The following is a 17,002-nucleotide window of genomic DNA, read 5'->3' as shown; positions in this document are numbered from 1 at the left end:
TCTTTCCATATTTTGCCAATATAGATAAAGTAGCAAAGTAGCAAAATGGTAAGATAAAAAATATTACCCTTTATTTCTACTTTTTGCCTTAAATTGGAAATTCTTCTTAGTGCAGTGGTAACTACTCTTCTTTTACAATGTTATGAACAAATTATTGAAAGGAAATTTTGTCAAGATGGGAGAAGCTATCTTTCTGCATTTTCATGCTAACATATTTGGATATTTTTCCTGAAACTAAGAAATATGTATATTAAAATTTGAATTGGATGCCGAGAGAAGTCCTTTTTTGATCTGAGGGAAGCTGTATTTGTCACTTTTTGGGTATTTTCACACACTTAAATTGTTATTGGTGGTGGTTGTAATTTTAATGCCACTTGTTACAACTAGGAATTTCTTGCTGGTGATTTCAGCTAATAGCATCATTTATTCTGCGCTTGGTTTAGTCAAATTTTGCCTATCTTTCTAATGCTCTTTAATGCATTTTTTTCATTCTTTTAGTCATTTAATTTTGTATTCTTTCAGTTCTTGTTCAAAGGTAGAAAATTTTTAAGAGATTATAATTTTAAATTATCACAAAGACGTCCTCTTCGGTTAAGTAGCTATTGCCATTTTCCCATGAAGTTTCTATTTTACCATGCTTTATTTTCTCACTGCTTAATGTGTATTTTTAAAATAAGATTCTCAAAAACAATGTTTACTTTTTTAGTGTGGATTAGCTTGACAGAAGTAATACAATGAATAGACAAAAATATGCCAAATATATTTAATCTTTACTGTGTGTTTCATTTGGTACAAAGCATTCTGATTATCCAGATGATATCTGCATGATAAACCATTTGAAATGTTTTCTATGATTTATCAGTTAATACAATAACTAGCCAATTGAATTGAACAATAGGATTAACTAATTTCCATTTTCTTTGAAAGAATAAGTTGTGTTTTTTTAACCAATTCAATTTATTGAACCAGCTGGCACAATCAAACCTGTTATCCATTTAAACTTATTTAAGAGTCTTTCTTCTGTGTATTTGCTAATTTAGCTAATCATGCTAACTGATGATATTAATAGCGACTCCTTCCTGAAAATAGAAACCTAGACAAAATAGCAATTTGAAGGAAGCTGACAAGGCTAATATTTAAGTTTACTGGAAGGGGAAAGGCACAAGTACCCTAAATAATCCTGGTAATAATTTGAATAGAATCCTAGTAGTAGTCTAGGCAAAATAAAATATTCTGTTCATATTTACCTCACACTTCACGGCTATTTAAAATATACTTGTAACCACTATTGTTTCTCCTTTGTTCCTTCCATTTTTCCTTTCTTCCTCTTTGTTTGGGGAAGGCAGAGATAGATACTAACCAAGAAAGATTATCTTTAGTTCTATTGATGGTAAAATAAAAGGAGAGAGAGAAGTCTTCAGAATAGAAATAGTGACCCTAAAACAAAAGAAAAAGAATAAAAATTTGTTAGATTATTTTTTGTTTGTGTTTTTAGAACTTGTTTTTAATTTCACTTGCAGTATTAGAATATTTTAAAATAAAAGATACTAGAGCATTTAAAAAGCATACTGAATATACGTTTTTCTCTCACAGTACATCTGTTAGACAGTTTTGGAAAGTAATGCACTGAATAATGGGTTTTTCTTTATATTTCTATAATATGAAATTTAGTCAGACTTTTTTTATGTCATCTGTATTTAATACCAAGATGTCCTGACGAAAAGCAATTATAGTCATATCACAGTGACTATATATATAGTGTGTCTAAAGACTTATCTAAAGAACCTATCATTAATTCAAAGATCTATTGTAGAGGTATCACTAGAAACAATACAATTCTTCATTTTCTCAGGCTTCATGGTGTTCATCCATACAAATGATTCTTGATTGCCTATATAATCTAATAATTTCCCACTGCCAAGATTTTTTTTCTAAAAGACACATATAATTTAAGTGGACACTATTTCAAAATCAGCATAGTTAAACATAAGTCTACTGCATACTTTCAAAACATTTCAAAATTCCTTAACATGTAAAATATCTGACTTTTTTTACATCATAGAAGATAGAATATTGTAGAGTCCCCAAATAAGTTATCAATTTTTTTCCCTTCTCTCTCTCTTTAATTTCTATTTCACATAGATTAAAACTTAACCATCATTTTGGCAGGATGTGTGATTTCAACCTGTTAAGGTGAGCTGTGTAATAAGGAAGGTCAAAAACTGTGAACTGAATCATAAACTATGTAGCCTTCCCCAGTGGCCTACATTGTACATTGTATTTATGCTTGGTTTTTTGAACATTTTGCTTATCTGTACAAAAGCATTGTCACAATATTAAATAGTTGTAATATGCCATTTTGTCCAACAATACATGTTAAAGTAATAGAACTGCGGGTCTATATAGATTTGCTAAAAGTGTTTTCATATTGGCTAAAATGGCAACATCTTGTCATGTGAAGATACAGTTCATTTGTGATCATTACGTTTGTGTTTGCAATTGCACCAAAATTCTTATTTTTACTGTTATTGTATACACAGATAATCAGTAAGATCTGTAAGATAAACATGAAAATTTGTGAATTTTAGTCTCACTTTAGAATAATTTTTTGATCCACAAGATCATTTGCAAATGCTGTGAAGCTTAGAATTGGAAGTGGTCTTAAATTAATGCATCCTGATGTATCACTTTATTCAGTATACATGATATCTTAATTTTTAAAAGTATTTAATACTTAAGCAGGCATGAAAATGGAATCTATAGATCTGTATCTAAACATTATTTAAACAGTGACAAATGTGTGTACCTCTGAAGGATGAAACGATTGTGTTCCACTAGTCACCATACTTTTGAAGATGTACCATAAATGACCTTGAGAGGACAGTTCATTGTGTTTATATTTAAAAAAACAAAATACAAAAAAAGAAAGTATTTTCTTGTATTGGCCTTTCATCCTCCATTTTTGTAACCTTTTCTGAGAATGTGTGACATCCTGCTAACTAAAGAGTATGGTGTATCTTTTTGGGAAAAAAAATGAAATATCTTTCTTGTATATCAGTCAGGATGTGAGTGAGTTAATTCTTTTGAAAGTTCCTCTTTATTATCTTTCTTTCAAAGGTGGGATTCCAACAAAGCAAATTTGATTTAATAAGTTTCTGACTGTAAAACAAATCTTACCATTATGAAACCCTGCATGGTGCTTTTACCTTATAAATACCTTTTACATTGTTATGCCGTAGAATAAGGTGAGTTGAGAACTAAGCGAAGCCTCTAAAATAATAAATTACTTGTTTTTGGACATTCAGAGGAATATCGATGTGCTAAATAACGTGCTTCTTGATTTCAGCCAAGTTCAGAAACTTTGCAGAAATAGATAATTTTAAAATGATAACTATATGTCGTTGTTGTTGTTGTTGTTGTTTTGTGTGTTGTTTGTGTGTGTATGTATTTTCTTTTTCATTTTAACCAGCCTCTTATACCTAGAAGTCCCACAAGCAGCGTTGCCACGCCTTCCAGCACCATCAGTACACCAACTAAAAGAGACAGTTCTGCTCTCCAGGATCTCTACATCCCCCCTCCTCCTGCAGAACCATATATTCCCAGGTACAGTACCAACCATCATGTTGCTGTGGGCAACTTCTATCCAGAGACTAACCTAACCGTATGTAAACTGTGAAGTAAATTCTCAGGGAACACCTTGAATATTTTCTTAGATAGGAATTCTGAACACATTCTGGAAAATTGTTGCATTGTAGAGAATGCGTTTTGGTTAATAATAATAATAACAATAACTAATCTGTATTAAACACTATGCATTAACTATCTCATAAACATGTCATATGATAGAAAACAATAGGAAAGTAATGTTAAATAACAATTAGGATTATTTTAATAAGGAAGGAATAAGCGAGGGTCTTTAGCTAAGAAGCCCCAGGAAATCTCAAGTTATTTTGAAGCATTTCATACATTTTTTTTTCTAAAAGAGAAAGTTACAGATAACTTTTATGCCCTCTTAAATGTATGCAGTGAGGGAACTTTTGGTGGGGGGAAATAGATGATGAGAAGGGAGAATATTGTTTCCCCTAATACTTATGTATCTACAGTTTCTACCTGATCAGTTCATTAATGTTTCTGTCAGGAAGTAGAGACAATTTGCAAGAGAATGAGTTGCCTTTAAAGTCTGTTTTCTAGATTTCTTGAGGCTATATCTCCATTTCATTTCCAGATTTCTATTTGAAATTCCTGGCGGGTGTGAAAGAATACAACTTTGTGCCATAATGCATTCTGTCCAAAAGCGTTCTGATACCCAGCCTCATGGAATACAAAAATTATGGAAAGAGGCCCGCACTAAATGGGGATAATTAGTACCAATCACAAAGAATTTGATTCCATTTTTAAATTAGTTGTGCAGTCATTCAAAAACAGTAGATTAAGGTCTCTTATTTTCAAGCCACACTTAATATTAAATTTCTTCAGTATATAAAAGAACTGAAATCCCTTGTGTTAATTAATTTTCATCATTCTTTAGGGCACCTAATGTTTCATTCTCTAAGATATGATGGCACTGACATTTTATGATTTAAATGCTACATGACAACATGGTGTGTCTGCAAATACTATATCGTCTGGTAATAAAACTGTAGTCCATTTTATAAACATTTTAGTTTTTAATTTTGAGAATTAAATGTAGCTGTGGGAACATGGTTTATGAGAAGATTTAACTTACTGAGCTGTCATTTCACAAATCTTTCAAGTATATAATTTATAGTCCTATGTTAAATTTATAATCAGATGTACAGATTCATTTGATATCCTAGTCAAACGCAAGTTGCATTTTAATTGTATTAAGATAGTGTCAGACTTTCTGAATATTCTTGCATGAGGAGCAATAAAAATATGTGTTTTGAATAGTGACTTTTTTGGTTTGTTTTCATTTTAATTGGAAAAACTTTTAATTTCAGTGCAAATGATTATTTAAGAGACCTTATTCCAAGGGCTACATGTACAGATAAACATCAGAAAATTATTTTTATCAAATCTCTGCAGTTTTTTCATGCTTTTTCCTTTTATCTTGAGTAGGGAGGAACTTATGATAAAGAAAATATTTCCTAGACGTAAAATATTTAAAATACGCTTCAGAAGACAAGAATAAAGTAATTGGGTTCTGTCCTCTCAGTGTGGTGGCCTTATGATTACGGCAATGTATTGAGACCAATGAAAAGTTTGAACATGCTATTTAAAAATACTTGAAAATATAAGAAGTTCAAGTATCAACATGGTGGTATTTGTTTTATCAGTATTGCTTCATATTTTTCAGGAAAATTCGTAATTAGAGGTGTTATCTCACTTTAATTGATTCTTAGTCTAGTGTATAATTTAATGGAATAGTCTAACTATATTTTGAGTCAAATTATTAGTTATCCAAGTTACACAATAGTTTGATATAGCACAGACAGAACAATGCATGCATCAGAGTCCCTTTTTACACCAGCCTGTATAAATTATCTGCATTTTCTGGTTTGACTTGAAGTTATGGCCATAAAACTGTTGCAGTTGTCATTCTTTCCATAGATACAGCCGCAGAACTTTTGTCCCATTTTCTCATTTTGATGTTTAATGTAACTCATCTGAACATTCGTTTCTTCATATAGTAAAAAATTTTGTTTATGTAGGATAGGCATTTTAGTGTTAATTTAATTGTAAATAATAAAAGCTTTCTCATCTTAAAACCAAAAAATACATAAAAATGTCAGGGCTAGCTGTCAAGTTACATAGAATTTTTTTCATGTAATTACCATTCTTTAAACACATTTATTCCAGAAGAAGTACCTTTTTCTCTGAAAGACACTCATGTATGTAGAGTGAGTGAAAATTCATCAGTTTTTTATTATATGTCTTGTGACTATATGCAGTTTCATTATCATAGTATATACTGCATTACATACTTAACCAAATTTCTTTTTCTATGATAAAAATCAAGAATTTGTAGGTCTTTGCACAACTCTGAAGTTTAAGCACTAATTTCTCTCATTAATTTTACTCTGAGCCATTAAATGTAAAGAAAGTCCACTAAAGGAGTGTTCTGACTTTTCACCCATTTCCTTAAATCCTTTTCAGAGTAAAAGTGTAGATTTATTACATACATAACATTAAGAAAAGTTTTCCTTCAATCTGTACAGCAGAACGAATTAATACATTGAGTTATTCAGGGACTCACAATGTAAGTACATACATACAAGCACACATACAGAGATACACACACAAATGGGCACATACTTTATATACGCAATGCATGTATTACTTCATTCTACTGCAAAAATTGTTTTTGGTGCGTACATTTCTTAACTCAGCTTTATTTGTATTTGTTTCATATATATGTGCTTCATAAATCTTCCTTGTTGGTATGAGTCCCTCCTTTCATATCATTACAGAGTAAGTAATACCAGCCCTTCCAATTTTCTGCCACAGGAATATCCATATAAATAGATCATGGTGAGTTAACTAGGGCTGAATCACCTTCTGATCTCAGCTGCATTAACATTCACATCACAGGCCTGATAGAAATGTCTGCCCATTTATAGATAGGCAAAACCTTAATCCAGTGCCACGAGTTCGTTAGGGCTATTTTCAAGCTAATTGCAGTGTCAATAAAATTCTACCTGCATTTTTTTAATATGCTTTCTTCATGTTGCCTAAGACCTAGCTATCCAGTTACAACTTAGCAATAAGCAATACTTTTATTTTTAAAAGTAGAAGAGTGAATCAGCAATGTTAATGACAATCACAACTTCAGATGAGTTAAATACATGGGACAGCTTGCTGATTCAGTTAGTCTTGACAATAATATTATTCTACTTTTGATATATTTCAAATACTGGGAATGTAGTTCTCATTTGGAGAGACCTAATCTAGACATTTCCATATACCTACGGAAGTGTACTGTACCATAGTATGAAAGTATGAAAGTATAGTGTTCTTGCTGAAACATAACTCATATTTTTGAATTGACATTAGATTTATAAGCTCATCACCATTTTATAAGACATAGTGTAAATTAAAATTTTGTTCTTTTTATCTTTCTTGTTATAATTTACTTTATTGATTTAAGATTTCAGTCTTGGTACTTAACATAACATTAAAGTTTTTTATCATTCATGGCACTGTTCAGTGTAGAACTGGAAACAATTAAGAAGTAGTAGGAAATAAAATTAATGACCTTCAAGAGAAGAAAATATTGCATTTACATTCATAGCTGTGTTCTAGAAGACAGGCTTTTCTAACAAAGAGTTCATAGCTAGTCAGTGAAACATCATAAAATAAACAAGGTTCAATTTAGCCCTTCCTAATGGAGTATTTCTACCAAAATACCACTCATAAGGGACCCAATTGCCTGGACTGTGTAATACTGTATGTCAGTAACAGTTTTAGGGATCCCATAAATTATTATATTTTTCTATTTTAGAATACTATAGAAAAAAATCACCTTGCCATCATCTTAAATTCCATATTTTATCAGGTTTCTCTACTCTCTCTTCACAAGAAATGTTGCTGATGTGTGATGAAATTTTGATGTATCCATTTAGAATTAGTTCTGTGAATTTATATTTTTACTATTAAATGAGATGCATAGAGTTTAAATACTCTAAGTAATTCTTTTCAGTAAGGTTTATTTTAAATTAATAACAAGCTGTTTGAAATTCTTACAGTATCAGTTTATATCATGTTAATTTGGTTCTTAAGGCTGCAAATATTGTTACAGAGGTGGTAGTTCTTAAACACGTCTTTGTTTTTAAGCAGTGCTAATGTTACTATGAATCAATTAGTTACAGTGGCAGAAGAAAACTATATTGTTAGCAATGTTTACCTTATACCTACTGTCTTGAGCCCTAAAAGTAATTTATGTGCCAAGATGATTTTCTTTATATGACATAGTACAGTGAAAATGGACGAGAGCACAAGTTAGAAGATCCATGACCCATGTCTAGCATTGTCCTTTATTAGCTGTGTGACCTTTAGGCAAGTCATTTAACCTCTCTGATCCTCAGCATTTATTTTCTTGCAATATAGCAATAATTAAAAACTGCCCTAGAAGCCTCAAAGAAAGTTTGGAAAGATTAGAGGACACATTGTATGGAAAGGATATGACTACTTTTTTAGACCCTCTCTGCCATTTTACCACCCTAACACTTCCCTACATTCTTATCCTTTACATTTCCCTATTTTTAGGGATGAAAAAGGAAACCTTCCTTGTGAAGACCTCAGAGGACATATGGTTGGCAAGCCGGTGCATAAGGGATCTGAATCACCAAATTCATTTCTGGATCAGGAATATCGAAAGAGGTTTAATATTGTTGAGGAAGATACTGTCTTATATTGCTATGAATATGAAAAAGGAAGATCCAGTAGTCAAGGAAGACGAGAAAGCACCCCAACTTATGGTAAGAGTTCTTTTCTTACACTGACATAAGAACATATGTCTCATATGAGAACTTCTACTTCTTTTCATAGACTTTTGGGTTATGAAAATTACTTGATTTACTTGATAGCTTTTGAATCTTTATAATTGATCTGTGCCTGTCATGTGCTTCTAATGGAATTACATTGATGTGCTTCTAATGTGCTTCTAATGCAACAATACGAAGCATGACATTAAACAGTATTCTAAAATTTCCAAAGATAGGTAAGAGCAATAAGTAGCATCTTAGCTCTTTAATGATTTATGGAAACCCTTTTGAATCACATGTAATTTTTATCATGTCAGATTTTGCCAAATTGGAATCATTCAAGGATTAATTTTTTTCGATGAATGCTTCCTACTAACATTACTTACATAATAGCTTGCTATGTGTTCTGCACCTGTGAGCACTACTATATTAAAAAGGGGTCATACACTGTCCAGGGCCTGGCCCTTCAAGAGGTGTTTTCAGAATGTGTTGTGTACTCTCTGTTGTGACTGTGGTTGCTTTAGCTCCCTACTTGTAGTGGTGGTTGGGACCTTCCAGGAGGTGTGCTCTGACTTGTTCATTGAAGTAACCCTGGAAAAAATTTTAACATGACTTATATAAAATAAACTCCTTATTCCTCAGGGATTAAAAACTCTTTAGATATACATTCTGGGGAAAATCTCACCTCAATTTTTGTTTTTTCTAAGAAGTTAGAAAATTTGAATGAAGTGGATTCTAACTAGGAAGTACACACCATATTTAAATCAGAGATGGCCTCACAGTTACAATATACCTAGCATTTTTCATCTTTGACTTCTGTTTTTCCATGCATGACCAAGAAAGCAACCTGGTCACACATGCTTTCACTTGATACATTGTATCTGAAAGATTGCGGATAAGGCTGCCTAAAGTTAAAATAGTAAAGGTATGATCCTATTCCAAGAAAGAATGGACTTATTTGGAACTCTGTGCTCCTCATTTTCTAGTTTTCAAACTAATCAGTTTTAGTGAGGAGCATAGAGAAAGGGAAAGATAGGATCCTTGATGATTAATACAGATGAATAATGGGAGCTGAGCAGAAGGAAGGTTGTTTTAACTTTTTTTTCCACTGGCCCTCCTTACTTGCCCAGCATGGCCATATGCCTCCCTCCTGTGGTCCCAAATGATTAGTCATCATGTACCTTACTACACATGCCTTATTTCCTTACAGCTCTTTGGTAATAATTATACATGAGAAATTTTACTCAAAATGGTCCTAAAAAATAGGAACCATACTTACCTTACTTTGTGTTATTCTGTGTACATGTGCTTTTTTATCATAATAATAAGTAATGATATTTTTTAGCATAGCTCCTCAATTATACCATTCTGGTGGCAATTATTTTGAACTGTCATAATTTGAAGGTATTTGCACCGTTGCTTTCCTCCCCTATTATACTATAAACCTCTGCAGTAGAGAGCAGTGTAGAGGCCTGCCATCTTTGTTATCCCTACCCCTGCTTTATAACATAAGATCTTTATTTTTATTCATTCATACTGCATATTTATTCATTACTGCTTATTGGATAAGCAGTAATGTATATCAACTCTTTTTTTCTGTCTTAGAATTCTCTGGCTATTTTCTGCTTATTTTGAAGTATGACTAGAATGTTTAAAGGGGAAATTATAGTCACCAGATGAAGCTGATTACTGATAGCTTTATAAATAATTGGTTACTTGGTTCTTGAATGGCTATGAATTGTTAGTCTCTTCAGGCTACAATTTAAACCACCTAGTGTCATCATGTTCCACAAATCCTCTCTCTCCCAATAAAATAAAATACTGTTTAAATTTTAGAAAATTTCGATATCTTACAGATATTTGATATATTTTTATAAACAACTTAGGAGAAAAGAAATGTATATATGCCCAAAAGATAGATACAAAGTAAAAAAAAAAAAAGTTCTTTTACTTTTGATCCAGAATTTTTTTTAACTTTCCAACATGAAATATAATCTGAACCCTCAGTGGAGATTCTTACAGATATATATCAGTGAAGATATTCTAGCACAGCCTGTAGGTTGCTCCAGATCACTAGCGGTTTAATGTATGAAAACATTTTTAAAATCAGATTGTAAATAATAAATTCTACCTGTCACACACATGAATTTGTGTCCTTAATTTTTCCAAAGATCAATTTTTTTCTTAACTCATTCAGCTAATATTTGTTGTGTACATAAAGTCATCTAGTCACTGGGGATTCAAAGGTGAATAAAACATAAATTTTCCCTGGAAGGCATTCGTAACCTAGAGGGAAGAAACAAATAAGGAGATGTGTTAGAATCACTTTAGGAAAGTAGGAAAATGTGAGCAAAGTAATACCTATAGCCCAGGAGCTGAAAAGTGACACGCTGTTTTAAATGATGAATGGTCATCCTCTATGGTTTCTAAATGTTAGTTATCCCCACCAAATACCTGGCAGCTTCTCAAACATAGGTCTGAGATCTGAGGGTTCATATAAATCTCTCAGCCCAGACCCTGATGTTTCCAGTACAAATTACTCCAAAACTTTATAAGCAATTATCAATAACTTCTTTATTTAACCTATAAGGTGGTCCCATTGCATACACTCCCAAGTGTGACAGTATTTCCTTAGATTTAAAAAATAATGATAATAAAAATACATGATTCTGCTGAAGTACATTGCAAAAAAACATAGAGTACAAGAAAGTTCATATTTTATATTTTCTGGAAATGACCATAATTTCATGTGTTAGCACTTGTATGATACCTTCAAATGTAATGAATAAGTCCTTCAGGCTTACAGTGCTCAACTTAGTTCTTAGTCGCAAATACCCTTATCTTGAAGTATGTGAGCTTAGCCACCATTCTTTCCTATTAACTCCCCAGATTACCTGTTTATTCAAGGAGGTTTAGAGTTAACGTTATAAGAGTATAGATAGGATTTTGAGAAGCAAAGAAGAAACATGATTCAGTTACTATTATGTGCTTGTGGTTAAATATGTATATACTTGTCATATTCTCTTAGTGCATTCATATTTTAAAGTTAGATATATAAGGGGCCCCTGGGTGGCTCAGGTTGGTTAAGTGTCTGACTCTTGATTTCCACTCAGGTCATGATCTCATATTTTCTGAAATTCGGGCTCCACCTTGGGCTCTGCTTGCTTGCTCGCTGTCTCTCACACACAAAGTAAATAAATAAACTTTAAAAAATAAGTAATAAAGTTAGATATATAAGACAAAAATATTTAGGGAAACTCTCTTTTTGGACAGTGACAAAGAAAAGATGTAAAGAAAAATGCCTGAAAATATCCTAATTGTGGGCTTTAAAAGACATTTTTAATGAAGGTTCTCATTTTATATCATAGACCTACTAGTTATTGCTAAGAGTGAGTTAAAAAAAAGAACAATTATTTGCTCTAAGCTATCAGACAAGTATAATATGGATAGAAAGTGGATGGCCCTTCTGGAAATAATTAAATAATATTTATATATGCCAGGCACTGTTCTAGACATTTAAAAGGCATTGACCCATTTAATCCTTACAATAACCCAATGAGGTAGTTGCTAATAGAATCTTTATTTTACTGATGGGTTAAGTAACTTACCTAACTAGTAAGTGGTAGAGCCTGGATGAAGTACCCATGGATATTTGTGGACTCTGTTAGTGATACTAGCTAACTAAATGTGATGAAAGTAATTTCCTAAATTATAGAGAAATAATTTTCACAAATTGTATTATTCCTTCCAAATCCAAGCATTTGATTTCAGGCAAGCAGAAGTAGGTCTGATTTTGTATGTGCTGTTTATGCTTGTGTATGCTGTTTCATATTTAGTGGCAGTAAAGTAAACATGTTTTTACAAAGACATGGCCCTGACAGACCTTAGGAAAAGGTAGCTAAATTGAGGGGTAAAATTAGTAACAATATGTTATGTCCTTTTTAAATCAGAGAAAATAAAATAGGTTTTACTTTGCTAAAAAGATAGATGAGAATAATTTCTGGAAACATGGAGACAGTAGGGGAAGCAGCCTAGATAAGTGGTTACTAGCCTTGGCTGTATCATCAGCCCTACTTGGTAATGCTGTCTTTTATCTAATTAGTGTGAGCTTGGGGATGTTGGTCTCAATTTTCTCCTTGGTTAAATGAAGATGATAATACCTGCCTCATAGACTTTTTGTGAGAATTTAATGACAGTGCATTGTAAGTTGCCTAGAAAGTGCCTAGCATGTGCTAAGAAGCTTTAGTATTGTGAAGAGAATAGATGTTAAGTATTCTCACCCCACAGAAAAAAAAAAAAAGAGTAACTATGTGAAGTGATAGATGTGTTAAAATAGCTTGATTGTGGTAATCATTTCAAAATTCTATGTATATCAAATCATCATGTTGTATACCTTAAATATATACTATTTTTATTTGCCAATTATACCTCAATAAAGGTGGAGAAAAAAACAAAATAACTTAAAGATCCCAACAAGTAAATAATAATATCAGACATTTGAAATTATTTGAAGAATAAGATGGGGTGAATAAACAGTTCAATTTTAAAAAGAAACTTTAATGTGAAAATTAAAAGAAGGGAAAAGAGGACAGCATTAAATCACTTTAACTGTTTGGTCTCATCTGCTCATGCTTCAAAGGCAAAGGTTCAAAATTGATGAGATCATTTGCTTGGCAACTTTTCAGAATGGTAATAATCCCCATCAGCTTTCCCTTTCACTCTTCAAGACTCTTTGCCCTTGCTATTCCATCATACCACATTCCTATGCTTAGAAATCTGCTGAAAGGTAGTCACAGTTGGCTGAGGCTCTTTGTGGCTGTGAGTAGTCATATTTTTTAATAATAGGAGGAAAACATATTTTTTACAATAACATCACATAATAGTATTGGCTTGAAGGAATCTAGACCTTTTCTGACTTACTGATAATCCAGGACCTCACTAAAAAAAACACATGAATGAGTGCAAAGCTGTTATTTTAGAAATGCTCCTCATAAATGTTATTTGTACACATTGTGCATTGAGGAAAATTAATTTCTGTAACATACCTGCACGTTTTCCATTCAAGTAGTTGGGACAAGAGAAAACTAACTACCATGTCCCTCTTATCCACATAAATAGCAAATGGCTTGAAATGACTTACAATAGCATTGTGAAGGACCTATGGGAAATAACACTATAAACTATTTTATCAGTGTGAGGAAAAGAAATTATTTGTAGGCTCCAGGGTCTTTTATCATACTTCAACATCATCTTTCTCTTTGTCGTACAACATCATTCCAACTTTTGGCCATTTCAATTATAATTAATAGCACTATTTAAAACATTTCTTAGGCGCCTGGGTGGCTCAGTCGGTTGAGTGTCTGACTCTTGATTTCAGCTCAGATCATGATCTCACGGTCCTGAAATCTAGCCCTGCATCAGGCTCTGGGCTCAGCATGGAGCCTGCTTGGGATTCTGTCTCTCCTCTCTCTGCCCTTCACACGCTCACACAATCTCTCTCTTTCTCTCCCTCTCTCTCTCTCTCTCTCTCTGTCTCTCTCTCTCTGTCTCTCTCTCTCTCAAAAATAAACAAATATTAAAAAATAATAATGATAAAATAAATAAAAAATTCCTTAAAGGATCATGTAATACACAATACATTCATACTTGTTTATTTCTGAATACAAGTCTGCTCTTTCCTGTGATTCTCAAATGTAAATTGTCTTTCTAATCAGATAAAAGTTCAGCTGTCATTCATCAGCTATGCTAGAAAGAAAAGAAATTGAGATTCTCACCACAGGAAATGTTTGTGTTTAAGTAAAATGTACCACTTCCAAGGTAGAACTAACCAAAGAAATAGAAATTAGTGGATCAAAAATGTAGAAATATGAGATGTATACTCTACTCATAGGAATTCTTACTCCTTTGGACTTAATATAATTCATAAAGACTGCATGTTGATCAGTTTCACAAAATAATTTTCAGTATCATGCTGATGGTGATAAAGGACCATGTAATGGATAGAAAAGTAGTTCAGCAGTATTTTGAGAGAAATAGAAAATTGTCTGTTCCTAATGTAAAAATCAGAGTAATCTGCAAGGAAAGGCACTCTTCCTTAATTTGTGTAATTTTACAAATAGAAATACCAGAGCATGAGTTTTGATGTCATATAGATCTGAATTTGGTGGTACAGATTGGCCTTTTAATAACTGATTGACCTTGAACTTGAGTCTTAGCTTCACTATGTTTTTTCTTTATCTGTAAAATGGGATAGCAACACTACCTGTGGTATTTTTATGAGGATTAAATGAGATAATGTATGTCTAGTACTTAGTACTCTTCTTGCCACGTGGAAAATGCTCAAGAAATAGTATTTAATGCCATAATATATTACTCCTGCTCATAAATAAAAGTATCCCAAAGATTGTCAAGTGCCTTTGGATCAAATTAGCACTTCTTCTTCTCCCTGTGGAGGGATTTAATAAAGGACAACAGGGCTAGAAGTATTTCCTTGGTTTGGTTCCTCTAGCTACCCAATAACTAGCCACTTAAATCCTAGCAATTAAAAGAAATATGAATATGGGGCACCTGGGTGGCTCATTTGGTTAAGCATACGACTCTTGATTTCAGCCAGGTCATGATTTCACCATTCGTGAGATCCAGCCCCGCATCAGGCTCTGCACTGATAGCATAGAGCCTGCTTGGGATTCTCTTTCTCCCTTTCTCTCTGCCTCTCCCCTGCTTGTGCACTCTCTCTCTCTCTCTCTCTCTCTCTCTCTCCCTCTCTCTCTCTCTCTCTCTCTCTCTCTCTGTCCCGCACACCTCTCTCAAAATAAATAAAACAAACTTTTGAAAATTTTTTTCAAACTAAATATGAAAAGAGTTCGTCTGTTTCTTTTGGTTTGGTTTTGAAAAGCAGAAGGAAGAGTGTTCAAATAGGTAATAACACTAGAAACTGCCCTGATCCAAGCCTTCTTTTAAGTTCCATTATGGAAACCACTAGCTCATACTCTGGGCAGAAGAGCCTGAATATAACCTTACAGCATCAGAATTCTGAAAACAGTTCTGACCCCATACCTTTTTTAAAATTTAAGATTAATTGCTAGGGGGAAAAAGGAGAGCAAAAATAATATATAAAATAGTTGGAGACTCTTTAAAAAAATGAAACCAGGCAAGAAAAAAAAAAGCCTGAACAAATTAAATCACTAGGTAATGGATAAAATAGTAAGATTAAGAAAAAGGAACTCTTAACCAAGTTCGAGAGTATCCATATGTGGATAAAATGGAAAGATTAACAAACCAAGTTCACAAAGCCGATGCAACAACTATCAGAGGAAAAAACTAACTCTTCAAATGAATTAATTGACAAAAAGATATGAAGGTGAAATAGTGCTTCCCTTAAAGACAAAATGGGAAGCCAAGAATAGGAACCATCTAACTCAGTGATTTTCAGTTGGGTCAGTATTGCCCTCCAGGGGACATTTGGTAATTTGGGGGGGGGGTCATTTGTAGTTGTCATAACTGGGTGTGGAAATGCTACTGGCATCTAGTGGGTAGAGGCCCAGGATGCTAGTTCACATCCTACAAAGAGCAGGACAGCTCTCAACAATAAAGAATGATCCAGTCCACAATGTCAACAGTGATGCTCTTAAGAAACTCTTAGCAAAAAAATAAAATAAAATAAAAAGAAACCCTTAGCTATTTTAAGAATCAACTGTAGACAGATTTAATACAGAAGCAAGTATATAAGACTAGAAAATCAAAGAGCCCTTGTATGACACAGGGCCAATTGCCTTTTTTTTTTTAATTCAAAAAATCAATGAAATTATTGCCCTGGAAAGATAGACCTACATTTATTCACAATTAGCATATTCTCTGAGCAGAAGCAGTATAATGTTGTGAGTGTCTGGGATGACCTACCCTGCTGTACCATAGAATACCTAATCATGACATTCCCTGGAGCAGGAGGAGTCCCATTGTCCCTAGTTGAAATCGGAATGCATTTTCCCCTATGGAAAAAAAAGTTAATAAATGGCAGCAAGGTAAAATTAAATAGAGTGGTTAGTGTTAGCTTTCACATCACAGTGTGGCTTAAGGATCCATCATTTTCCCAAATATGTTCTTTACATCTCTAGTTCTGAAAGAGGATGTTTGTAAAAGAAAGAGGTTATCTGGTTAAATATAATTGAGAAACTCTGAATATTTTATCCCTTTCTTGGCAACTAATAAGTCCACATTAGCATACTAAAGGCTTTGAAGGTCTTCTTGAATTTGGATTAGCTTATTGTTTCCCAAATGTATTTGTACATTGAATCTTTTTTGGTTTGGGTCACAAAATACTCATTAACCTCCCAATGAACTAATGTTTGATAGAGTATATTTTGGAAAATGCTGGAATAGACTTTTATAGCTCCTCTTAAAGACCCATATACTGGGGAACCTGGGTGGCTCAGGCAGTTAGGCGTCTCATGTTATGTTAGGCTCAGGTCATGATCTCCCAGTTTGTGGGTTCAAGCCCGGCATCGGGCTCTGTGCTGACAGCTCAGAGCCTGGAGCCTACTTCAGGTTCTGTGTCTCCC

General features: G+C 33.2%; 1 protein-coding gene across 6 annotated transcripts in view; it reads left to right on the top strand.

The window, feature by feature from the left end:
- The window catches only part of CNKSR2 (connector enhancer of kinase suppressor of Ras 2), a 302,678-nt gene that overhangs the window by 178,817 nt on the left and 106,859 nt on the right, over window positions 1–17,002 (top strand). For all 6 annotated transcript variants that reach the window (XM_053891762.1, XM_053891765.1, XM_053891764.1 and 3 more), the window contains 2 exons: window positions 3,470–3,603; window positions 8,227–8,438. In XM_053891762.1, coding sequence (XP_053747737.1) covers window positions 3,470–3,603; window positions 8,227–8,438 — 346 coding nt within the window. The remainder of the gene's footprint in view (window positions 1–3,469; window positions 3,604–8,226; window positions 8,439–17,002) is intronic.

The sequence above is a fragment of the Panthera pardus genome, unplaced genomic scaffold (genome assembly GCF_024362965.1).
Source record: "Panthera pardus isolate Hobbes unplaced genomic scaffold, ASM2436296v1 HiC_scaffold_27, whole genome shotgun sequence".
Taxonomy (NCBI): Eukaryota; Metazoa; Chordata; class Mammalia; order Carnivora; family Felidae; genus Panthera; species Panthera pardus.
This window is presented reverse-complemented; position numbering and strand designations above follow the sequence as displayed.